Source organism: Humulus lupulus, chromosome 5 (assembly GCF_963169125.1).
Source record: "Humulus lupulus chromosome 5, drHumLupu1.1, whole genome shotgun sequence".
Lineage (NCBI taxonomy): Eukaryota > Viridiplantae > Streptophyta > Magnoliopsida > Rosales > Cannabaceae > Humulus > Humulus lupulus.
The window spans coordinates 55632098-55657435 of record NC_084797.1 but is presented as its reverse complement, the minus strand read 5'-3'; the positions used below and the strand labels follow the sequence as shown (position 1 = coordinate 55657435).

Here is a 25338-nt window from a genome sequence, read left to right as displayed (position 1 = left end):
TCAAATGGAAACTTTCTATAATGGTCTAAATGCTTCCACATGCATGGGGTTAGATGCTTCGGCAAAAGGAAAAATTCTCTCTATGTCTTACAATGAAGCATATGAGATTTTGGAGGGAATTGCCATGGTCTAATGTTAGAGCTCCATCAAGAAGGAAGTAGCGGGTATTCATGAAGTAGATGCTTTGACCGCTCAAGTTTCATTTATGACCAACCTATTGAAGACCATGAGTATGGGCGGTAACTTGCAATAAACTCCTATGGGCCAAGTAGCAAATGTTTCTTGTGTTTATTGTGGAGGAGTGAACGCATTTGATAGTTGTCCTTCTAATCTCGCTTCGGTTTGTTACTTGGGGAATCAAAATGACTACCACAACAATACATATTTAAACTCTTATAATCCAAGTTGGAGGGATCATCCAAATTTCTCTTGGGGAGGTCAAGGGGCTAGTTCAAGTGGTGCAGTGATGCCAAATAAGCCTACATATCCACCGGGTTTTTCTCAACAAGCAAGAGCTCAACCTCCTCCTTTACAAGTTTCTCAAACAGGATCTTTGGAGAATTTGATGAAAGAGTATATGGCCAAGAATGATACAGTAATTCAAAGTCATGCAACGTCTTTGAGGAACGTAGAGATTCAAATGAGGTAGCTAACTAATGAGTTGAGGAACTAATGAGTTGAGGAATAGATCACTAGGCACCTTGCCTAGTGATACCAAAAATCCAAGGAGAGATGGTAAAGAGCAATTCAAGGTGATCACTTTGAGGAGTGGTAAAAATCTGGAGTTGATTGAGGACAATCCTAAGAGAAAAAATGAGCCTACTTCAATCCAAAGTAGTGTGGAAAAAGGAGAAAGTGTTGGAATTTTGATTATGTCAAAAGTTGATTCTGAAGAAAATGTTGCAGCAATCCCTCCGCAAAATGCATCAGAGGAGCGAACGAGCAAGCCACCTCCACCATTTCCTCAACGATTTCAAAAGCAGCCGCAAGAAAGCCAATTTCGAAGATTTTTGGATGTTTTGAAGCATCTCCACATCAACATACCTCTAGTGGAAGCTTTGGAACAAATGCTTAACTATGTGAAGTTCTTGAAGGATATTTTGACAAAGAAGAGGAGGCTTGGAGAATTTGAAATGGTTGCTTTGACTGAAGGTTGTAGTGCTATTTTGAAGAATACAATCCCTCCCAAGATGGAGGATCCAGGCAGTTTTACAATTCCAATTTCTATTGGGGGAAAAGAAGTTGGTAAAGCTCTTTGTGATTTGGGGGCTTGCATTAATTTGATGCCCATGTCCATTTTTAAGAAGGTGGGAATTGGAGAAACATGGCCAACTACACTCACTTTGCAATTAGCTGACCATTCTATGGTGCATCTGGAGGGAAAGATTGAAGACGTCCTAGTACAAGTTGACAAGTTCATTTTTCCGGCATATTTTATTATTCTGAACTATGAGGAAGTTAGAGATGTACCGATCATTTTGGGGAGACCATTTCGTGGTACCGGGAGGATGTTGAAAAAGGAGAGCTCACCATTCGAGCTCAAGATGTACAAGTAACATTTAAGGTTTTTAATCCTATGTGCTCACCTAATGAAGTTGAAGCTTGTTTGGCCATAAATGCTTCTAACTTCAAGTTTATTGAAAACATGCATGACAAACATAGCAAGGGAGTGAAGAAAAAGGTCCTTTTTGAAGAAATTGAGAAATGTGGTGAGCCATGGATAAGTAAGGAAGAAGAACCATCTCATCCTCCAAATTTACCTAGGAAAAAGAAGAAGAAAAAGAAACATAGTAAGCCTTAATCACAAATGTTGGAAGTTGAGAATAGAGTGTTTTTCTCAAACTCTCTAATGAAATGAAGGTGTGATGGTGGGTTCTTAGTGAACAAGGTATATCCCAATGGTGTGGTGGAATTATATGATGAGCACTTGGGGAGAGCATTTAAGGTACAAGGACAAGAGCTAAGTTTGGGGGAAGCGAGGTTGAGCGATACAACACCTTGATCTCCTTGAAAGATCATTAGAAAAAAAAATGAGAAGTTTGGGTTGCCATGGTATTTGGAGGATTTATTTGTGAAGCAACCCAAAGAATGAATAAGGATACACTTAAAAAAAATATATGATGAAAAAAACTAATGATTTAGAAAAAGAAAAAAAATATATTAGTGTTTTGAGTTATTTTTATTTTTAATTTTTGTAATTTTAATTTCCTTTTATTGTGATGTGTTTGGAGTGTTTTTATGTGTGTTTTTATGTTTCAAGTGTTAAGAAAGCAAGCAAATGGTGTTTTAGAAGTAATTTGGAGGTCTGAAGGTTTTGCGAAAATTTTGCTGAAGCAAAATGGGGAGCAAACTATTTGCAAATTTTGAAAAATTAAGGTTTCCGCCTGCTGCAGAAAAAATTCCATCATAAATTTTTGCTGGAGCAAAATTTTTTGACTTGGGACAAGCACAAGTCAGAGAGATCCACGATACATCATGAGAATGTTTTGCTAATTGATAAGTAGGTGGACATATTGCATGGTTGCCTTAGTCTATTATGTTGATGGTGAGCTGTGATTTGTGAGCCCCCGCAACCATTTTTGTCCAAATTTTTCCCCAAATAGCAGTTGCTAGAATTAAAGTTCCCAAGCGAAAGGCACCCAAATCCTCAACTCCACAACCAGCCAAAAAGAAGGCCATCGATTCTAAATCGTCCCTATCTTTTTGAATGACAATCCCGAAGGATAGGCGAGGGGAGTTATCTTATCTCAGCTCATTTTCATTTTTTTTTTTACTTTGTTGTTTTTGTTATTTCTTTTGATTCGTGGCTATAATCTTGTTGTCTTAGTGTCCTGTTCATGTTTTGGTCTTGTTTTTCGTTGTCTTTGCATTGTTGTTTTGTCATTCTCTTGAGGATATTCTTTGTTTTTGTTAATGTTTAACTAAGGGGCTCGATGACGTTCTTAAAAAAAATAACAAAAATATAATAAATCTAAGTTGAAGCTGGATGTCATTCTTGCTTGAGTTTTTAAGCTAAATTCTTTGGGTATAAATGTTGCTAGCAATTGATTGAAGAGAGTGTTTCTCTTTTTAGTGTGTGCATAGCTTGATTAAACATTTTTGAAACCCTAGAAAGAGATAGTTTCTTGTGATAGCTTAAGTTTCTAGGATTACTTAGTGATTTTCCTTGATGTGAAATCCTAGGCAACACCACACTGATTACATAATTTAGGCCATCCTTGGACCAATTGAGCCTTTGAAGCCTACCATTTATTCATTTTTATCCCTAATCACCCCGTTGATCTTAAGTGTCCTTTTCTTGCTTAGCCACTTACTAGCCTAGCTATTGTAACGTCCTGCGTTTCGAGTACCTTGAAACAACTCGGGTCACGATTATTTTGCGTGAGTTAAGAATATTATTTTAAATAATATTATATTTGTTTGGAACATATTTCCATGAGTTATTGCTAGCCAAATTATGAATTTTGTGTTTAGAAGTCAAGATAAGACTTTCGGTCTTGGACCAACACAAAAACCCTAATCGGATAAAAATCTCAGAAAATAAAATGAAAAACTATGGAAAATATATTTTGGGCATAAAATATATTCATAAAAATTAAAGTTTTATAAAAATAATAACCTAAGAGAAAATGGAAATTTTAGGGCATTTTGGTGTTAAATGCTTAATTTTACCGAATTGGGGAATTTTATTCCATGAATGGACCTTAGGCTAAATTTTATTGTGTGATTAATTAAATTAAATGTGAGAGACATTTAATTTAATTATTATAACTAAGTTTTATTTTTATTTTAAAACTTTATATGAGTTAAAAAGGTTATAGAAAGTCAATTTAAATTTTTCTTCTTAGGAAATATTTATTAACCTTTATAAAAAAATATTATATGATTACATAAATAGAAATTAAATGGCCGGCCATGTGAGGTTTTAAAATTCTATGGACCAAATTGATTAAGTTTTAAATCATATTGAATAAATGATAATGACACAAAAGACATGAAGTCAAAAAAAAAAACACTCAAGTGTTTAGATATTTTTGTGTGATTGACCATTCTTTTCCACCTCCCCAACCGACCCTACACTCTTATCTCACTCTCATATTCTTCAAAAAAAAATTCTCTCAAGTGTTCTCACCACTTTCAACCTCTAGAACACTAAGAAGGCTTGGAAGCTTAAGCATTTGTCTAGGAAGGGTTTCCCTAAGGAAAAGTCTAAAAAAACAAGACTTTTGTAAATTTTTAACCATAGATTTTTTTCAATAGATAATTATATATGTTGTTGGGGGAGTTGGTTAAGGTTTTGAAAGGGTTTTGAAGGATCCAAAGCTAGTAGAAAGATCCAAACCTTAAGCAAGAACAACAAGAGGTAAACAATTTACTTTTTTTTTATTGTTGTAATTGTATGTTTTTTATTTTTTTAAGCATTATTTTTTATATTTAATGCTTAAAGTTTCTTATTGGTGATGTAATAAGGCTATGGTAGTTGCTTTATAATTTTTATGATGCATGTGTGTTGATTTTTGAAAATAGGAACCAAAATCCCCAAGGGTTTTGTTGAAAACCCTAAAACAAAAATACAAGTTTTGAGATTTGACTTCGAAGGGGTCAAGCATCCCCTGTGATGTTTATGAGATTGAGTACATAAAATTGAGCTTCTGAAACACTAAAAAATATTTAGAAATGAGTGAGTTATGCTATTTCAAAGTTTAGGTAAAAAAACTGTTTTTTCGTATTCTTAATTTCAGGACCAAGTTTGGACTACTACTGTATAGGTTAAATGAACCCAGTTTTTTCTAAAAATGTGTGGACATATTCTTTGGAAAACCTAGTATTTAACTGTAAAATTTGGTAACAAAATATTGAACGGTTTGAAAGTTATTAAGTGCCAAAGTTTGGAAAAAATACGGACTTGAAAATAAGGGAACTTTTACCTCATTGTTGGAAAATATTTTCACCAATAAAAAATGCTCCTTTTGATATAATACTTTTCAAAGACCTAAATGGTATACCAAAAATGTAATTGGAAAATTTTGGTAACAATTGAGTAAGTAAATTTCTAGTTATGACCTAACAAAGTATGTAGTTAAAATTGTGAAAAAAAAAAAATGGGGTTTTCACACTTAGTGTAAAAATGGGATGTTGGAACTTAAGGTAAAAAGTAAAAAATTTCCTATTGCAAGATAAAAACATGGTAAGTCTTGAAAATATATTTTGAACTAAAATACCACTTTGAAATTAGTGATAATTATTTTTATTAAAGTATTTTATTCTTTCGAAAAAATAAAAGATTTAATTTATTAATAAGTTAATAAATTAAAAGAGGGTTTAAAACCCTATATTCTGAGAAAGTAATTAAGTAAATTATTTTTCTAGTAAGTAAACTTGATTAATTGACTTCGAAAAATTAACTAGTCAAGATAAAAAAAATTTAACAGTTTTCCTAATTAAGTTAAAATTAGAATATTTCCTTAAACCGATTTATAGAGATTAAAACCTTAAGAAAATAAAAGGAAAATTAAGATATTATTTTCTTGAAAAATAATTAAGGAATTTAATTAGTATTTTCTAGATATAATACCGGCTAAAATTTTCTATCTAATTAACTGACTTGTGAAAGTACGGGTTAATAGCGATACTTTTAAAGAATAAGATTTTTAGCGGATTGTGGGAAAATACTATTTTGATACACGAGCCTAGGTATCGAGACCATAAGGTAGGTCTCCCGGAGACTTAGGGTTTAGTCTCAAATATTTTTGTATGAATTTCCTTAGTGGGTTTAAAACCAAATAAGGATCTTTAATCCTTTCAAATGATTTTTAAAATGTCCAAACTACCCAAAATAATATTAATGAATTATACAATGCCATAATTAATCCGAGTATATTGTGTGGATAATTACAGTATTGGCTAAGCATAACTGGATTATACATTGGAGGGTGAAATCTTGCTGAGAGCAAAGGACTCCAAGTAAGTCAACTTCTATTGTGTGGCTGCAACATGAAACGACTATTGTATTGTATCTTAGTATAGAGACACATGCACATATATACACTGTGGCAGAAAGTTTGCTTAGAGACGTTAGTCTAGTTGGTGCTGATTCAGAAAATATGACCAGTAGATATCCATCATATTCTAGACGGTTGATCCTTGTCACACTACTTGATTCTATTTATGTTTGGTTCATTACCGCGACGAGATGCCAAGAGGTGAGGATTGCTGGTTTAAACCTAGGGGCGCCAAAATGAATGGGACCTAGGGGCCCTCATGCTTACTTAATCAGTGAACGATTAGAACCCAAGCAAGTGCTCTGATAAATTATTCCCGGATAGTGGCCATGAATATTGGCCATTCAGTGAGACTGCCTAGAGATACTAGGGGTTGCCAAGTTTGAGTGAGGCTCAACCCCCTAGGGGCAACTGCTCACCAGCACCACTGATTAACATAGAAGTCTTTGTAAAACCATGTAACTTCGATTACACTCTTGGATAAGTAGGGATGCCCTAGGTAACTTGATGGTTACCCTTGTGAGGGATTTACTCTTGGATCAGTAGCGATGCCCTATGTAACACGATAGTTACCCTTGATGGGGATATTTATTGGCTAGATCTTAGTGTTGAGAGTCTTTTCTCTCTTACAGATTAGCATTTATGCTGGACGACATGTTATGCCTGAATTGTTGGAAGTTGTCGAGCGTTGGTCTCGAAGTATATTATGATATATTATATCTGCTTGATCTTAAATTTTCTGAGTGCAGGGATATATAGGTATATATGAAATAGTTGTGATATATTATATTTGCTTGCTCTGGGATTTTTCTAAGTGCAGGGATTTATCTGTTTATAGGAAATAGTATGTCATTGGTTATCAGGCATGACCATAAATTTGCCAAGACGATTTTGCATTCTTGAAATTGATTGCGTAGGGTCCGGATGGATCAAGAATTTTTTTCAGCTATTGTTATTTGGGGACAATAACTTGGTCAGTAACCACCTGTCTTCTCAGCATGCTTTTGTTTTTTGAACTTACTAAGCGTTTTAGCTTACCTAGTTGTTTCTTGTTGTAGGTAATGTACATGTGGACCGTCCTTTTTGGGAAGAAAACCCGGGATGTTACAGTTGGTATAAGAACTCGAGTTGAGCCAGTTCTGTAGACAACCCACATGTACATTTCACAAAGATAGACCGACACTCACTATAAGTACTGTCTTTTAATATATGTTTCCTTTGCTTTCTTTTATTTACCTCAATTCTATAAATTGTAGGTTATGGTCGATATACTTGAGATAGGTGACCTTGTGATAGGAAACCTACCCATGATCCCTATGCCTAGGATCGATTACTATAGAATCTTTAATGATGAGAATCTGTGATGCTTCGATTACGATCAACAACATCGGCGTGTCATTTGGAAATGGACTCATTACATGATAGAAGTCCTTGATAGGGCCAACACACCCGGGCGACAGATAGTGCGATATGCTAGTACTTGTATGAGAGGCTCGACACAGGCGTTGGAAACTGATTCGTGACACGTGGTATGACTTTCGTATGCAGATCGAGCTAGTATTTGGGCCATGGATTGGCCTGCCTCCGTGGTTGATAGTATACCTTGAGGCAAGGAGGTAGAGCTAGAGGAGGATCCCAAAATTTCGGACAAGGATACCGACATAAAGTTGGATATCCTGATGGATAGCCTAGATTAGGTTATGATGTGAGGGTCTTGTTGATACTTTTTGTAAAGACTTCGTAAACCTACTAGGTTGTAGGACTTTTGTATAGTTGTTGCATGCGGATGTAGAAACCCAACATGTAGCTAGGGTTCTCTTTTGGATTTATCGTCCTACTAACTAAAATCCTATGGCATGATTTGTCATGATCATTTTGTATTACTAGGTTATATCCCTGAATATTATGACTACCTGTTTTGAGTCGAATCATTATGGTTCTTCTTTCTTGTTTATGAGCAAAACTGGTGTGCTCATTTATTGCTAGGTTAGTATTCTTCCCTACTATAAATTGTGGTATAAAGACTCGATGGTGCCTAACACTCGAACCAGGGTAGGTCGAATTGTTATCAACCAGACCCAGCCAAGAGAGTGGTCATTGACCAAAATAATGATCATGGCTGAGACAGAGGAAGGGGTCGAGGCCGACGACAAAGAGTACAGCTGAAACCAAATCTAGCAACTCAAATAAAGGATCTTTGACTTTGTGGCGGCTATCGAAAGGGAGAAGGTAATCAGCGTTGGTATAAACTTCTCATCGCTATGCGCTTAGGAGCTTTTTGATTTTAAATCAAACAAAAAAAATGGCAACGACAAGAGCTGAGAGAGGTAGGGATGCTGCTGGCCGGGGCCATGCCACAACTGCTGCTAGAGCTCAGAACGGGCCTACTGCTAGAGCTCCAACCCAAGTGGCTAGAATTCGCGAGATAGCCGAGAAGATGAATAATCTACTAAGGCTAGTGGAGACACATAGAGCCCAAATTGAAAGAGGGCAAAAGAGACAGAAGGACTTTGATGCCCTCCGAGATGAAAGGTTTAATACCCTTTTTGGGATTACTCCCCATGCCACCCAGTAATGCTAAAAACAATGAAGTACCACCCGCAAATGAAGAAATACCACCTGGAAAAAAAATGAAGAATAGAACCCATGCTTGCAGGTTGTCGTTGAGCAACCGTACTGCCAGTAAAAGAACCAAGAGTTGCCCGAGCAAAACCTATATCAGAAAGGTTCGGCAAATAGATCCACCTATATTCGAGGGGAGCCGTGGTCCATCAATGGCAGAGGAATGGATCAATATTTTGGAAAGTATCTTCGACTTCCTTGGAACTACAGAGAGAGAGAAGGTAGTTTATGCGACCTATATGTTGAGAAAAGACGTCCGCATCTGGTGGGACGCAGCCAAGAAAGGGCATAATGTTGCCGAGATGGAATTGCTAGAGTTCTTGACAGGGAATGTCGAGTGTGCAAGACTACGTTCAAAAATTTGACCAGCTATATAGGTTCGCGAAGAACCAGGTGAACACTGAAGAGAATAAGACCTGGAGTTTTATGAAGGGCCTACGTAGAGACATTACTAGGTGTGTAGACGTATGCCAAAGCTGTGGAATGGGCTCTTCACTAAGAGTCTTGGGCCGTATCAGACAAGCCAGAACCACAGAAGAACGAAGACAGAAGGTACACTCCCTACAACCCCGGATAGTTTCAGGCCAATATGAATGGCCCAAGGGGAAAATTCAACCCGAGGTTCGGCCAGAACTCGGGGTGAACAAACAATCCAAGAGGCACAAGGCTGATTTTTGGAGGAAATAACAAAAGAAAAGGGGGACCTCCCAATCAAGCAATGGCTAGTCCCAACAAACAGCCGAGACGTGAGTTTGAATGATGGCCACTATGCAACAAGTGTAACCGACGCCATCGGGGTGAGTGTGGGGTATGTTATAACTGTGGAAAGTCAGGGCACTTTGCTAAAGAGTGCTAAATGTCAACCAAGGGCAACCGAAATGACCAGCAGAAATAAATTGGAGCTCTGCCTCGAGTTTATGCACTTACGCAAAGTGACAAGGGAGCTGGACCATCTGATATGGTGTCAGGTCAGATTTATATCGCCTAAACCTTGGCATATGCATTAATTGATACTGGCGCATTACATTCTTTTGTATCTGCATTCTTTGTGGAAAAATAAAATAGAAGACCTGATCCTATGCATGTTATTTGTGGGGTATCCTTGCCATCAGGAGAGGATATGCTGGTATGAACATAGGTTAGAGTAATCGTACCAGTTTGGATTGAAGGTCGTGAACTAACTGCAGATCTATTAGTCTTGGACCTACATGAATACGACGTCATATTTGGGATGGATTGGTTAACCAGATATGGTGTCGTTATCGATTGCAAGTGCAGAAAAGTGGTCTTGACCCTAGCGGGAGAGTAACCATTCAAGTTCAAGGGTACGTCAAGAGAAAAGAAGTGCCCCATGATTTTTGCAATGAAGGCGAGAAAAATGTTGAGTGACGGATGCATCGGTTTTCTGGCAAACATGGTGGATAAGGATAAAAAGATGGGTCAACAACCTTCTGATGTATCGGTTGTGTGAAAGTTTCCCGACGAATTTCATGAAGATCTCCCAGGGATTCCACCAGACTGAGAGAACATGTTTGAGATAGATCTAATTTTGGGAACTACGCCGATCTCAAAGACTCCTTACAGGATGGCGCCAGCTAAACTCAAGGAGTTACAGTGGAAAATACAAGCGTTCTGGACCAGAATTTCATAAGACCAAGCCATTCTCCGTGGGGAGCCCCGATCTTATTCATGAAGAAGAAAGACGACTCGATGAGAATGTGCATTGACTATCAAGAGCTGAAAAAGTGTTGATCTAGAACCGATATCCATTGCCCAGGATTGATGATATTTTCGATCAACTACACGGAGCGTCAGTATTTTCCAAAATAGACCTGCAATCAGGCTATCACCAACTCAAGGCTAAGGAAACAAATATACCAAAGACGGTCTTCTGAACGTGCTACGGTCACTATGAGTTCTTAGTGATGTCCTTTGAACTAACCAATGAGCCTACAACATTCATGGATCTTATGAATCGCGTATGTCACGAGTATTTGGATAAGTTCATTGTTGTGTTCATTGACGATATTCTAATATACTCGAAAAGCGAAGAAGAGCATGCAACGCATCTGGGACTGGTCCTTTAGTGTCTGCAAGATGAAAAGCTTTATGTTAAGTTTTCGAAGTGCAAATTCTGGCTACAGAAAGTTAGTTTGCTGGGGCACATAGTGTCGGGAGACGAAAGTTCGGTAGATCCCGCCAAGATAGATGCTCTTAAGAAGTGGAAACCTCCAAAAAATGCTCATGAGGTTAGAAGTTTTCTTGGGTTAGCAGGATATTACCAGTGATTTGTGGAAGGATTTTCCAAAATAGCTGCACCAATGACTGCCCTCACCCGCAAAAACATCAAGTATGAATGGACTGATAAGTGTGTGAAGAGTTTTCAAGAGCTGAAAATAAGATTGATGACTACCCCAGTGCTGACAATCCCTAATGGCACAGAGGGATATACTATTTATACCAATGCCTCAGGCAAAGGGCTGGGAGCAGTGCTGATGCAGCACGGAAAAGTAATTTCTTATGCTTACGTGATGACAGTGAAAGAGATTTCGCTGTAGTTACAAGCTGACCTTGCTACCTTGGATTTAGAGATAGTAGTCGGTCAATTGGATAACCTCTCTATCGAGTGTACCATTATGGAAGCTATAAAAGGGGGGTAGTTAGTCAATCCTTGGGTACAAAGACTGATGTACGATGTGAGGAACAAGGGGCGACCTGGATTCCATATCTCCAAAGATGGAGTATTGGGGTTCAAGGGCAGAATATGTGTTCCAGACGATGGCGAGATCAAGAAGCATATCTTTTTCTAGGGACATAATTCTCCTTATGCCATGCATCTAAGTACAATGAAAATATACCAAGACTTGAAAAAGTACTTTTGGTGGCCTAGGATGAAAAAGTAGACGACTGAATATGTGGCACACTGCTTGACTTGTCACGAGTCAAAGGTCGAGCATCAACGACCAGTCGGATTGTTGCAACCCTTAGAAATTCTGGAATGGAAGTGGGCGATGGTCACGATGGACTTTGTCATAGGTCTACCAACCACTCCCAAGGGGCACAATGCCATTTTGGGTTATCGTAGATAGGCTGCTAAGTCTGCTCATTTCTTGCCAATCCAGGTAACTTATGGGGCACATAAGTTAGCAGATATTTATGTAACGCCCTGGTTACCCCATAATAGTTACGGTGATCGATGAACCGAAAATTTGACCCGCTACTCGAGTCCTTTGGTTAAAAACGTGCTCTAGGTGTTATTAACAGGCTAAGGTGGAAAACCAATAAAAAGGAAAGGATATATTTTATTAAGTACATAAAATTATTCATGGGCCCATAAAATCTTTTACAAGTTATTTACAACTCAAAATGGTCATTACTGTTTCAAATTTACAAACCCGCCAACCTAAGCGGCAAAAATAAGGTGAACCCCCTAGTTCCTCTGAGAACTCCTTGGCCATGGTGGTCAAGCGGCCGCATATGTACACATCACCACCTAAGCTCTTCACTTAAGGCTGGGTGAGCTTTTCTTTCCCTTTACCTGCACCACATAGCACCCATGAGCCAAGGCCCGGCAAGAAAACACAATAATGCATATAGATATTATCAACTAATTATCATTATAATCACACAGAACTTATAGCTCTTAAACAGATGAGTGAATATCACTTCAGGTTCTGGTAAACCATAATGAGTGACTGACAAGCAATTCACTAATTTAAACAGATGAGTGACTGCTGGGTAAGTCAGTAGCTTGAACTGATGAGTGACTGCTGGGTAAGTCACTAGCTTGAACTGATGAGTGACTGCTGGGTAAGTCACTAGCTTAAACAGATGAGTGCTTGCTAGGTAAGTCACTAGCTTAAACAGATGAGAGATTGATGGGTAAGTCCCTAACTTAACAGATGAGAGACTGATGGGTAAGTCCCTAACTTAATAGATGAGTGACTGATGGGTAAGTCACACAAGCGCTTTTAGTTTTCATCGGACTTGAGGTCGGTCCGACATTAACGCTCTTTTGAGTCATTTAATGCAGTTGTCGATTAGATCTAATCTTTATTGGCTTGCGTTGAACACACTAAGGCCGTCCTGACTTATAAGTCAGCATTGTGTGACCGGTGCCCAGTACCACTGCCGAACATGACTAATAAGTCCCAGCTTCACAGTTGATACTGACACCTTTGCCAAATCTGACTAATTTGTCAGTACCATGCACAAGTGAGCAAGATTTGCTAGGCATTCAATAATCAATCGATGTCCACATTTACACAATCAACATGCCTCATGAACAACCATGCATGTCACATATGGGGTGCAATTTTCTTACCTCTGATTCGAGCTAGAATGAATAAAAGAACGACCCTTGAGAACAATCTGACTTTAAGTCCTTTACCAGTCACCTAATCATAACCAAATATGGGACACCATCAATAAAATGATAAACAAGGGTTCCCAAACCAAGATCTAGCCTCCGGGACATCAATCCCCACTAATCCGGGTAGTAGGAACAATCCTGAGGCCCAAAACCAAGTTCCCGGGGCCAAAATACTCAAACGAGCTCAACCCTGCTCAAGGGCTGCGGCCCTAACACCTTGGGCCATGGCCCCTAGCCACTCTAGGAGCAAGGGCCGTGACGCCCAACACCTAGGGTCGCGGCGCCCAGCAAAAGCAAAATCGCCCCACCTGCTTCATCAAGCTAGAGCCGCGGCCCCCAACCCAGACCCATCCCCAAACACGTTTTTCATAAACCCTCCAAAAACATGCCTAAACACTTCCAAATCATCAAATCAAAGTTCCCAAGCTTCCCAATGATCCAAAACCATCAAATCCCGAGGTTCAATCGAACCAAAAACTCAACGATTTACAAAAGCGAATTCTAAGCTTAGAAACTCCAAAAACTCAAAACTTAAAACTTAGATTACCTTTGATTGGGTTGTTTCTCATCAAATCCTTTGATCAAGAAGCTTCTAATCTTTCCTAGGATCGCTATGCCTCGATCCTCGCTTCATTCTGACTCCCAGAACTTGAGATTTCCTTGAAAACGCTTCAAACTGTAAAACAAACCAACGGGAAAGAACGAGAGGTTTTCTAACGTACGTTCTATCTGACAAGCTACTTCAAGCTTAAGTAAACTCAAATAAAACCTAGTGCTCGGGTTCCCAAAAACACCCCCGGGGGCATTATAGTCAAAACTCCCAGAATTTCCTCCTGATCTCAATAACTCCCAATTAATCATCAAATAACATTCTTATAATTCAATATCCCAATAAAAGAGCCCCCGTTATGACAAAACTGCTAATTCATAATATAAGACCGTCTCATGCCGAATAGCTCGAATATATCTCCATAATAATGGGATCTCATTCACAAATCACAATATGCACCCAAATTCACAAATATGCCCTTAACGGGCAAAATTATCAAAACATCATAGTATTCAAATGTGGACCCACATGCATGCATATAACATCATATTATAATATAATTCACATAAACATGCATATATTCATTTAATGGTATAATTAAACAGTTATGACCCTCCCGGCCTACTAATCCAGCCATTAAACCGCATTAGGGATTTCGGGGCATTACAATTTACATTGCAGAAATAATGAGACTGCATGGTGTACCCAACTCCATCGTATCAGATTGCGATGGATGTTTCACCTTGGCATTCTGGGGTAGAATTCAAACGATGTTGGGTACTAAACTGAAATTCAGCACTTTTTTCCACCTACAAACAGACGGTCAAAGCCAACAAACAATTTAGACCCCAAAAGATATGCTAAGAGCATCCGTGCTCGACTTTCAAGGGTCATGGAATGAGAAGCTTCCACTTATAGAGTTCTCTTACAATAATAACTATCATGATTCCATCAAGATGGCTCCGTATGAGGCTTTGTATGGAAGGAAATGTCGATCATCAATTCATTGGCACGAGACCGGTGAAAGAAAGTTTCTTGGATCGAATGAGGTGGATCAAATTACTGAGGACATCCGACAGATAAGGCAACGCTTGCAAACTTTGGTTGATCGACAAAACAAATATGCCGACTGATGCAGGAAAGCTTAGCCCAAGGTACATTGGACCATTCTAAATCATAGAGAGGATCAGGGAAGTAGCTTATCATTTAGCTCTTCCGCCCGCCCTGTCTAAGGTGCATGACGTGTTTCATGTATCCTTGTTGAGAAAATACATGTGCGATCCCTCACATGTACTCAGCTATGAGCAGCTGAGTATTGATCCTCAACTCGTCTATGAGTAGAAGCCAGTCATGATTCTAGACCGAAAGGAAAAAGTGTTGAGGAACAAGATGGTGCCATTTGTAAAGGTGCAGTGGTGTAACCATTGCATTGAAGAGGCAACCTGGGAAACAGAAGACAAGATGAGGGAGCTGTATCCTCATTTTTTTTAATTTTTGAGAACGAAACCTCTATAAATTGTAGGTATTGTAACGTCCTGTGTTTCGAGTACCTTGAAACGACTCGGGTTGAAATTATTTTCCGCGAGTTAAGAACATTATTTTAAATAATATTATATTTGTTTGGAAATTATTTCCATGAGTTATTGCTAGCCAAATTATGAATTTTGTGTTTAAAAGTCAAGATAAGACTTTCGATCTTGGACCGACACAAAAACCCTAATCGGGTAAAAATCTTGAAAAATAAAATGAAAAACTATGGAAAATATATTTTGGGCATAAAATATATTCATAAAAATTAAAGTTTGGTAAAAAATAGAAACCTAAGAGAAAATAGAAATTTTAGGGCATTTTGGTGTTAAATGCTTAATTTTACCGAATTGGGGAATTTTATTATTCCATGAATGGACCTTAGGTTAAATTTTATTGTGTGATTAATTAAATTAAAGGTGAGAGATTAGTTGTAAAATTACCTCCCGGCAACGACGCCAAAAATTGATATCGTCCAATAAAATCCTAAGCAGTCGCAATAGTAATCAGGCTATGTCGTATCCACGGAGAGGTAAAATACAAAAAAAAAAAAAAAGTAAATTAGAGATAAGAAACATATAAATAATGTAACTTTGAAAAAGTATAATTTTAAAACACTAAATAAACAAAATTGAAGAATTAGAATCAAAAGGAAAATATGGAAGTCACAAGTTTCATTCATACAAACAATATATATTTTAGTAAAATTGATTCATTCTACTCAACTATAATTCTACACCATTAATTATAGTTGGAAAATATATATAATAAATCTCACCTTAAAATATGTTCTTACTTAAATTATACTAACTTCTAATTTTAAAAACCTATCATATTATATACCTTAGAGCGATAAAATATCAATGACAGAATGGAGTAAAAAATATATAATATAACAAATATCATAAATTAAATCAAGAGTCCAAATTACATAAGAAGAGCATGACTAGACTTGTGTAAAATACACCAATAAACTTAGAATAAAATAAATTTGATTGTAACAAATATATTGAAATGAATAACAAAAAAGAATCAATATATTAAAAATATAATGTGAAACATGAACTTCACTCTAACCTTTCGATAAGAGAATTTAGCATAAAATATGCATTGTTTCTACTAAAAAAGTATAACAGAAATGGAAGAAAGAAGAAATAAGTGTATTTCTCTCTAACTTTACTCTGTACTCTTAATTCCACAATCTCATATTTTTTTTGCATACATTTGGCTCTCTATTTATAGTGAAAATATGAGCCAAAATGTATAAAATCATATACAAAAGAGTGGGAAAATGACTACAAAAACTGATGGAAGTGGGAGACATGCTGCAGTTATGAGGGAGACATGTTTGACACATATCGTGTGCTAGTTGGCTCGGCAGAGGTGGTGTTGGGGCATGGGGGACAGCTGGGCGACGTGGCGCACCCTGGTTGGCTCCGCAAGCAGGCGTGGCAGCAATTGGTAGGCGCGCGTCAGGCGGTGGGACTGTTGCGCATGGCCACGTGTCGTGCATGGAGTGTCTCAATCAGGGAGTGGTAGCTTGGCTGGGCTGGCGAATGGGAAGCTACCATGTGGCAACGTGGGGACTTGCTGAAGGCTTGGGCCTCGACTGTTTGGGCTTGGTTTTGGGCCTAAGTTGCTCCACAAATGTCTTTTAAAAATGTCATTAGTTTCTATTCTTCATTCTTTCTTTTTCCTTGTGTTAAAATACATGTTATTTTCTGAAAATTAAATACAAATTAAATTAAGATTAATGTTTTCAAAAATAAAATATATTACAATAAATCCATAAAAATATTTATGAAATCTTAATTAATTTCAAATTTTAAAACTAATAAAATGATATTTTTGAGCACTAATCAATAGATCAGAAAAAATATTTTAGTTTGTTAATTAAAACCTTAGAGATAAATTTACAAAGAACATTGCAAATGCTGATTGGTCGAAAATCACTGATAGCAACAGATTTTTCACTTTTGGAATCTAAGTGACTATCGTGGACTGAATGGTCCACAGGGCCACAGATTCATTCAAATAGTCTAGTATAGTTTTTGGTACTAATTGGACCAACAATATCCCAATGTTCCTGATAAAACCATGCACTCATGCCATAGCCTGGACTCTTATATGCTGGCATGGAGAAAACTATGAACTATAAACTTATATTGAATCTTACTTTCGCAACATTTAAATTACCAATGAATTTATTATATAAGTTAAACTTCTATAGTTTTGATATTTGTCGATTTGAAGCCACAATTGAACATGTGTTGATAGATAAAGAAATTATAAATCTTCTCAAATATAAATAACATTAACATAGAATATAGCATATAATAAAACTAAACAATTATATACCAGCTCCTTGACACATTTAATTTGATTAGCAAATCAATGTTGGTTTACTATTCAGAAGGATTAACATAACCCATCTTTAACAAAGATTGCATTTTCCCTATACCCTAACCAAACGTTTCATATTTTGTCAGTTTCCGACATGATCCTCTTAATCTCTTCTATAAGGCATTCTTTTTCATCTAGTAAATCCTCGTTCTGTTGTTGAAGCTCCTCGATCTGCTTGGTCTGCTCAGAATCCTTCCTGAAACAAATATAACAGTAAGTTAACACAAAACCAAAGTGTACTTTAGACAAAAATAAGGCTAATAAACATCAAAAGCTGCCAATTATTATATATGTTAAAAGGAGTTACTCCCATTTGTACACCAAAACAAATATAACAATTAAATGATAGCTAGATACGATGATGTAAGTTTTGGTCTTTATTTATTGTTTATCCCAGTATAAAAGACCATAGTTAAGAGAAAGTAGACCTCATATACCTGTTCATGAAGGACAAGTTGAGCTTTAGTGATCGCACTTCCTTCTCAAGATTTTCACACCGCTTTAGAATGGATTGGATATCGGATGGAACAACGGGACTTAAAATTCTTTCTTTTGCTTCTGCCATTCTATAAACATCAACAACAAAGTTAATGTCAATAAGCATGATATGGCATTTCCACAAAACATTTTTCTTTTTCATTTCACTTTTCCTAGAAATGGGCAGATGATTAATTTTTCAAATTTTATTTTCAGCAGAATTAATATGTTATCTAAAGATAAAATGAACTTTCAAAATAGAGTGACCAAAACCAAGTAACTGATAATTTTTTTCTATTGGGGTAGCCCTAAGTTGGTACTTTCTAAGAAGCTTCTCATATAAAAATAACTTAAGAAAATAGCTTAACAATACTTGAGCAAATTTGGAGGTAGTGCTATAAAATATCCTTTCAACTGTACCACTCATAAGCAGAAGGTATCAAAAAAACTTATAATTTAACATGCAAGTGAAATAGGAAAAAAATAAGTAGACCCGTTATTATGTTATTTTTAGCTTGACTCAAAGTGAAGAATCAAAATTTCATTGAGTACTTGATCTCTCAAGATCTGAAACATAAAACAATTTAGTTTTAAATATTAGAAATAATTGAGAGAGAGAGAGTTTCTACTTTTAAAAGTGGTTCTAATGTGACAATATCAGGAAAATCTAGACTTAATACAAAATGGGCATGTATTCAAATTATATATGTTCTCAGGAGAAAATAAAAAGATTGTGAAATTCAGAATAAGGTTACTCTGTTGCAAACATAATCTTCCCAATATATGAGAAATGTTAACTTACTTTCGTGATCGCTCCACCCTACGCTTCTTGGTTGTGTCCTCCTTGTCAACTACAAGAGTAAGAATGATCGCAGTAATGTTAAGAATATACAACAACAACAATAATCCAACACTAAATTCAACAAATTTATGAGTTCCCCAAACAGAGGTTATTTAAACTAAAAAAGAAAATACATGAAGTCAAGTACATAAGGTTTTGTAATTCATTTATGACAGTACTAAACAGAGTTAGAACATGGAAACCACCATCATGCTTACTTGCCTGAAATAGCAGATGTCACAGATCCATGTCGATGTAGGCTTCCCCTCTGCAAAAGATATCCAGAAAAGAATGAATACTAAAAGTGGGTAAAATGTTTGAACCTTCACAGAGTATTTTTCAAGTAATTTAAATACTGGATTCACTTATCACTTATCCTAGAAAAGGTGTACCTTTCGATCATCTTTCAAATTACCAATAATCCGTTCTCTGATATCTGCATTTCCACAAGAAGACACTTTCGTTCCATAAAAAATTCCTAACTTTAGTCTTAAAAATTCAATGAAATGGAAGAGAAGTATCTGTTTCCAGACATCTGAAATAATTTCAATGTCAAATGAAATATTTGAACCATGCACAAGAAAATATGTTTGGGCCAAAAACAAATTTAGTTATTATCTGCCTCCCTGCTATAGAAGCCCCTTGATTTTCTGAGATTGTTTCGTGAAGTACTTCTTTAAGCCTTCAACATATCTCTTTATAAAAGAGCTATTCATCAAGACCATGATGGATAAGTACAGTGTTACTGTATCAGTTACATACCTTTAGCTCTAGAACCATTTTCTGAACTTCTATTTCTAGATTGTTTCCTTGAGGTCTCAGAAACACTAATAGCTTGTCCAGAGTTACTGGGACCATCACATGCATCGAAGCCAGATGAAACTACTGGTGCAGCTGCAGAAGATTCACTTTGAGAAGGTTCTTGGGAACCTCTGCTTGATTGAATCGGATTTGTCGAATTTACAAAACCTTCCATATCAAGATTCATTGATCCATCATTTATTTGTACAACTCCAAAATCCTTAACTTGGTTAGGGGATACATCATGAAAAGTAAAGGGCTTCTCATTAATCTGGTTACTTTGTCCTTGACTGAAGTTCACATTGATGGCGACTTCTCGAGCGGGAAAAATCCCATTACAGCTATTATCTTCAAGAATTTCTTTTCCAATATGATTGTTGAGCTTCTTGCGTTCTAATGTTCCCTTAAGCATATTTACGACAGAAGACACTTTATCAATTTCACCCACTGGTGGGTTGTTAAATGTAGAGGAGGAAGAATTAGATGGAGACATAAATGTATCCATTTGGTTGGGTATCTCACACGCTGAGGAGCCATTGAATCCATTCAGATATGCATAATCTTCATTCATTGTGCTGATACCATGTGCAGAAGCATGGTGTAGCAGACCGACTGCTGATTGTGAACTTTGCATTGCAGCATACTTCCTCCTGCAGGAAACAGAAAAGTAACAGAATGATATTCAATGCAACTAGTAAATTCAAGTGGAAACAGAATAAAACTATGAATAATAGGATGAAAAAAATCTCATAGAGAATAGTATGTGCAAGTTTTAGAGTATCAATTAACCACCTGCAAAGACTATTAATTGGAAAATTAAATTTATACTTTCAAAAGAATTTCATGAGACTAGGACACGACTCTTCGTTGGATAAATTCAAATCTGTTCTATGATGGTATTTGTTAATTTCTAGCTATTTTTAGTAATAAAAATATTCTTGTTACTGTTAATTTCTACAGTTATCAGATAACAAAATGCTATTACCGCAATTCAGAGGATCGACTTCTTGTCATTGGTTGAGAACTATGAAACCAAGCCTGCACATAATTGAACAGTTAAAAAATAGACAATGCGCTCTTAGTAAAGTTAGACAAACCTCTCAATATAAGACAAACCTTGGCCAGATATAACTCACTAGCCTGTAATCCCTTTTCAGCTGCATTCCTGAAAAAATAAAAAATAAAATAAGAACAAGCTAGCTCAAAAACCATAAGAGTGCCTATTGGAATAAGAACCATATTAACTGTTTTAGGCAATGAACAAGTATGTGCATGTGTAGACACATTAGACTATCTCCAATGCAAGATGCAAATATATTGCTAAGTTTAGCACAAAAAATCAATAAATGACATATTTGGCACAACTTTTACAATTGTACTCCAATGCATATAGATGCAAATTGATGTAAAAATGAATCTTCAATTATAATCATTTAATATTTAATGAAAATATAAAAAAATAATAATTTTCTTTTTCATTTTTTTATCATCCAAAAGTCTGCAATTAATGTCAATAATAAATTGGATACCAAAAATAATAACTCATGGCAAAATAGTAAATAAAAAAAGTTATTAAATATTGCTAATCCAAATTTGGATCATGCGATCTTTTGTGCCAAATTTGGCATATGTTATCCTTTGTGCCAAATTTGGCACAACTTTTAGTACACTATTGGAGTAGTTTTTCTTGGAGTGTGCTATATTTTAGCAATGCATTAAAGATTTAGTACTTCATTGGAGATGCTCTTACATGAGATTTAATGGGAGTAATAAAAACCTGATTGAGTGATGATTGACACTGCCAGAAATATCATCAGCTGAGGCGTTATTTTGAGGATATATAATGTCATTGCTTCTTTTCTTTTGGAGTATACCAACATGTTGCTGACCAATCAAATTAGATATTTCAGTAGATATCCTGCACATGTATTTAAATTAAGAAAGCTTGGCAATTCAGAAAAACATTGAATGAAAAAATTAAATTAATTGCTAAATTATTATGTAAAAGAGTATAGTGAACAAGCTTTCTGCAGAATTTTATGTACATAATTGTTAAATGTTTTTCATTGTGTCATGAAGATCATGTACTGGGAATTAGGACATCTGATAGGCACACAAAACATTATTCAGCATCAGAATCTAGTAAGCAACTTGTTATAATCACACACCAGATGATCAAAAGTAATGGGTTAAGTCGATTTTTTTTCCCTCCATGATTGATTTTACACTCAATTGCTTAATTTTATTTATCTTTTTGCTCATCATTTTGGACATTGAGTTTTGTTTGTAAAGGCACTGTTTCGTCCTTCCTACCACTTGAATATGAGTTCTCGTCTAAAATGGGATTTAAGAATAAGCTAGTGGCCACAATGGGAGATAAAATGCAGACCTTTGAGCCACATCACACTCATACAAGCGCAACACAATATTTAAGGAAGGAAGAAAATCACTTCAAGGTTTCTTGTCTTCCACTGGAAAATCCAAAACATTATGGGATGCCAATCAACTAAAGGTAACTAGTTGTTTTCTAAATCGACCAAATAGCTTCAAAACATTATTGATGCCTGATGTTTAATTCTCATCCTTTAATTAAATTGAAGATTTACTACTACTACTACTATTATTATTATTATTATCACTGTTGTACAATGCAAGCAAGTTCACAGAAAATCGTCATCATCTACCATTTATTTATTACATTTTATAATAATTAAAAGAAAACACACTAACATACAAGATAAATAAAATCCTATCAACATAAGAAATAAAATGATCAAATTATGGCAAAAAGCTAGCCACTAAAGGCTAAAATAACTTGACTTGCTCACCTTCGCGATCCTTGCCGAGTACGATGTGCTATACCGGACGTGTTGAAGGAATTATTCTGGAAATAGATAAATATTAGGAAGCAGATAAAAAATAATCTAGAAAATTAAAATTCGAACTGACTATACCAGTCACTCAAGGGCACAAGTATATGTATTAATTATTTATTAGAAGTAAATGAGTTTTCAGACAGAATATATTCTGGGCGAGTTGAAGGGAATATACGCCACTTAAGGCCACAAGTAAATGTATTTTGTATTAAATATTTATTAGAAGTAGTTAAGTTATAGTATAGAGCCATCACAAAACTCATGCCCTTTTCTCGTCACTAGTTATAACTAAATGAAGAAACACAGAATCAAAATGATGTGCCCTGAGTACCTGGGAACAACTTACAGTAGCAAAATAATCTGAAAACAGTACAACAGATGAGAGAAAAACCAGAGAAATTGAGCTATTATTAAAAAAATAAAAAAAAGTTAACAAGTCCCACTGGTGTTCGAGAGACCTTGGCTCTCCTAGATGCGGTGAATATCACCTAATTCATGCATAGCTCATTCTCCCACCCCCACGACCTCTACATCCCTTACCATAACTAACTCAACAATTACAAAATTACCCTCTCCATACAAAAAGCCTTACTGACCAAACTACCCGTGGACACTTGGCCTCTTACCTCTCCTAGCATAGGTGAAACATACCAAGGGCCTAACACAAAGTCCCCTTGATAGAGCCACATCCACATTGATAGATAATTCTGCCTGGTGCTTATGGGGTAATAGTCAAATTGTATGATCAATTATGCAAACCACATTTTTTTTTAAGCAAAATTAGATTGACTGCTTTGCTGCATACATTGCTTATGATCTGATCGGTCTAACTTGGTTACATAGCATTAATAAATGTTGTGTGCACCAATTGAAGCCACCTAGACTTATGCTCTTACTTTTACATTTTTTAAGTAAAATTTCACTCGAACCTTAATTTAAAAGGACTACCATGCCACTCCAATAAGAAACATTTCAAAATTATGCTCTAACGTCCATATTTCCATCTTCGTGCCAGACAGAAGATGTAAGGAAGCACTTAAGCCTACATTTAACTTTTGTCTTAAGTTTTAAATCAGAGTAAATTTTCTAGTCTTCTAAAAATTTAAAATGGAAAGGAGTGGGAAAAAAAATAGTTAAAACATAAACTAACAAGAGAAACTGAACATTTTTTTTATGTACTCAAAGAGAATCTTTGAGCATCAACTATGTTATGAATTAACAATTTATGCAAACAACAATATCCCTGTATCAGAAGAATTATATCATAATCAGGCTCATACTTACCATACTTATCATGATATAGTAAGTTGCATTTGATAATATGTTAGCTACCTACCAATAGCATAACTTCATAACTTTGTAGTTCTCTCATAATCTACCAGAGTGAGAGAGAGAGAGACAGAAAACGGATAAGATTAATGAAATAATTTATTTCTTGTTCCTTATACGGAAAGCACAAGATTTTGATAATGAGCACTGAAAAAAAATGAAAATCTTTCTTTAAGAACATCCAATTGTAAATTGATAATTAAAGTCAATCAACAAGGACAAAACAGATGCTTGCCTCTCCATTAGTTAGCCAGCTTTTGAAAAGCTCCTCACTGTCCGTCCGAAAGTTTTGAGATAGATTCCTAAACCCCAGAACATCAATGGATGGAACAGAAGGTCCCACTGAACTCTCCATATAAGATCTCAGAAATAACTCCTCACTGGAGTTCCTATATAAGTCTGAAAGCTCCCTTCCTTCCATTTCCAAGACACTCTTATTCCCTGATCTAAAGAAAGGCAGGAAACTGGAAGGAGCTTCCTTTCTGCTAACTACCTTCTCGCTTTTACAAGATAATTACTCACTGTGCTCCCTTGGTTCCACCATTTGACCATAAGAACTTTCCAAGACACAACAAATTAAAAGAACACTTGAAAAAGAAAAAGAAAAAAAAAGGGAAACCCAGCTAAATTTATCACACGAAAAGAATCTTCACGAAGCCATACATGATTCAACAACCCTTTAAAAACACTCAGCTTCGCAGACTAATTAACTTGGAAGACCATGGAACCATCAACATAGACCCAAATCTCTAATGAACAAGAAAAATAGAAATTCAACTCAAGAACAAACACACAACAATCCCAAACTCTCAATCAAAGTGTCAAGAAAATCTCAAACCCGAGAATCAACAAAACATTCCTCCTAGTAAGAAAAAGATAATAATTCTTCTCTCAATCAAAAACCAACCAAGGATATGACTTTCTCAATTCAGTTCACTTTAACCCAAACCGTTTCTGAACCAAACAACCATTTGGACAGAAGCAAACTTGAACCAAAAAATCGTATAAAGAAACATATGTACAAAATTTAGACGTCGCGTATTTTTTAATTGTAACATTATTACAAACATATGGTGGCTGTGGTCAATATAATTAAAATATAACTTCGCGGAATCTATGATTGTTCGGTTCTCTTAAGATTCGTCGTGCCATAAAATTGTCTTTTTCTTTCTGATGAAAGAACGTAAATATATTGGGTCAAAAGTAACTATTGAAGCTAAATTTTAAGGTCCTAAAAGAATTGACTGTGGAGAAAAATTTCAATTAAATTGGAGCTTTTATTATTGTCTTTTTGTATAATGTTGTAATAAAAATTTGGTGAGGTTGAGGTAGTACCTAAATCACAGCAAAGTGATGATGGAAGCCATGAAAGGGACATCCTGTGACTGACTCTTCCTGTTTCCATTTATAATAATGTAGCCGTTGAAATGGCGTTATCACAGATTGGGCGGCTATTCGGTGTGAACTCAAGTACCCATTTACAGTATGTGAAGAATATTTGTTTGGAATTTTGACATGCTGTAGCACATGCCGCATAC

The 25338-nt window shown here is 36.1% G+C and overlaps 2 protein-coding genes across 3 annotated transcripts; one reads left to right on the top strand and one right to left on the bottom strand.

Annotated features, from left to right (window-relative positions):
- The first annotated feature begins 259 nt into the window (after positions 1-259).
- Positions 260-2367, top strand: LOC133779148 (uncharacterized). The gene is made up of 4 exons (XM_062219141.1): positions 260-645; positions 728-1245; positions 1596-1790; positions 2261-2367. The coding sequence occupies exons 1-4, from the start codon at positions 260-262 to the stop codon at positions 2365-2367; spliced, it is 1206 nt and encodes a 401-aa protein (XP_062075125.1).
- Positions 2368-17343: 14976 nt separating this feature from the next.
- Positions 17344-24871, bottom strand: LOC133834838 (protein CYCLOPS-like). 2 transcript variants are annotated; one of them, XM_062264594.1, is made up of 11 exons: positions 24036-24864; positions 22424-22479; positions 21373-21513; positions 20712-20760; positions 20581-20633; positions 19557-20245; positions 19187-19230; positions 19017-19062; positions 18756-18804; positions 17914-18042; positions 17344-17672 (listed from the first exon to the last, which is right to left on the bottom strand). In XM_062264594.1, the coding sequence occupies exons 1-11, from the start codon at positions 24219-24221 to the stop codon at positions 17549-17551; spliced, it is 1566 nt and encodes a 521-aa protein (XP_062120578.1). In that variant the 5' UTR covers positions 24222-24864; the 3' UTR covers positions 17344-17548. The 2 variants fall into 2 exon arrangements, with proteins under 2 accessions (XP_062120578.1, XP_062120579.1); XM_062264595.1 differs by lacking the exons at positions 17344-17672; positions 17914-18042 and having other exon boundaries at positions 18767-18804; positions 19013-19062; positions 24036-24871.
- Between the last annotated feature and the right edge of the window lie 467 nt (positions 24872-25338).

Coding starts and splice junctions, on each gene's coding strand:
- LOC133779148 (XM_062219141.1), top strand. CDS start 260: ATGGGCCAAGTAGCAAATGTTTCTTGTGTTTATTGTGGAGGAGTGAAC. Junction 1,246..1,595: donor TATTGGGGGAAAAGAAGTTG/GTAAAGCTCTTT, acceptor CACCTAATGAAG/TTGAAGCTTGTTTGGCCATA. Junction 1,791..2,260: donor GAAGAAGAAAAAGAAACATA/GTAAGCCTTAAT, acceptor TTATGTTTCAAG/TGTTAAGAAAGCAAGCAAAT.
- LOC133834838 (XM_062264594.1), bottom strand. CDS start 24,221: ATGGAAGGAAGGGAGCTTTCAGACTTATATAGGAACTCCAGTGAGGAG. Junction 20,634..20,711: donor GTGAGTTATATCTGGCCAAG/GTTTGTCTTATA, acceptor AATTATGTGCAG/GCTTGGTTTCATAGTTCTCA. Junction 17,673..17,913: donor AACTTGTCCTTCATGAACAG/GTATATGAGGTC, acceptor TATTTGTTTCAG/GAAGGATTCTGAGCAGACCA.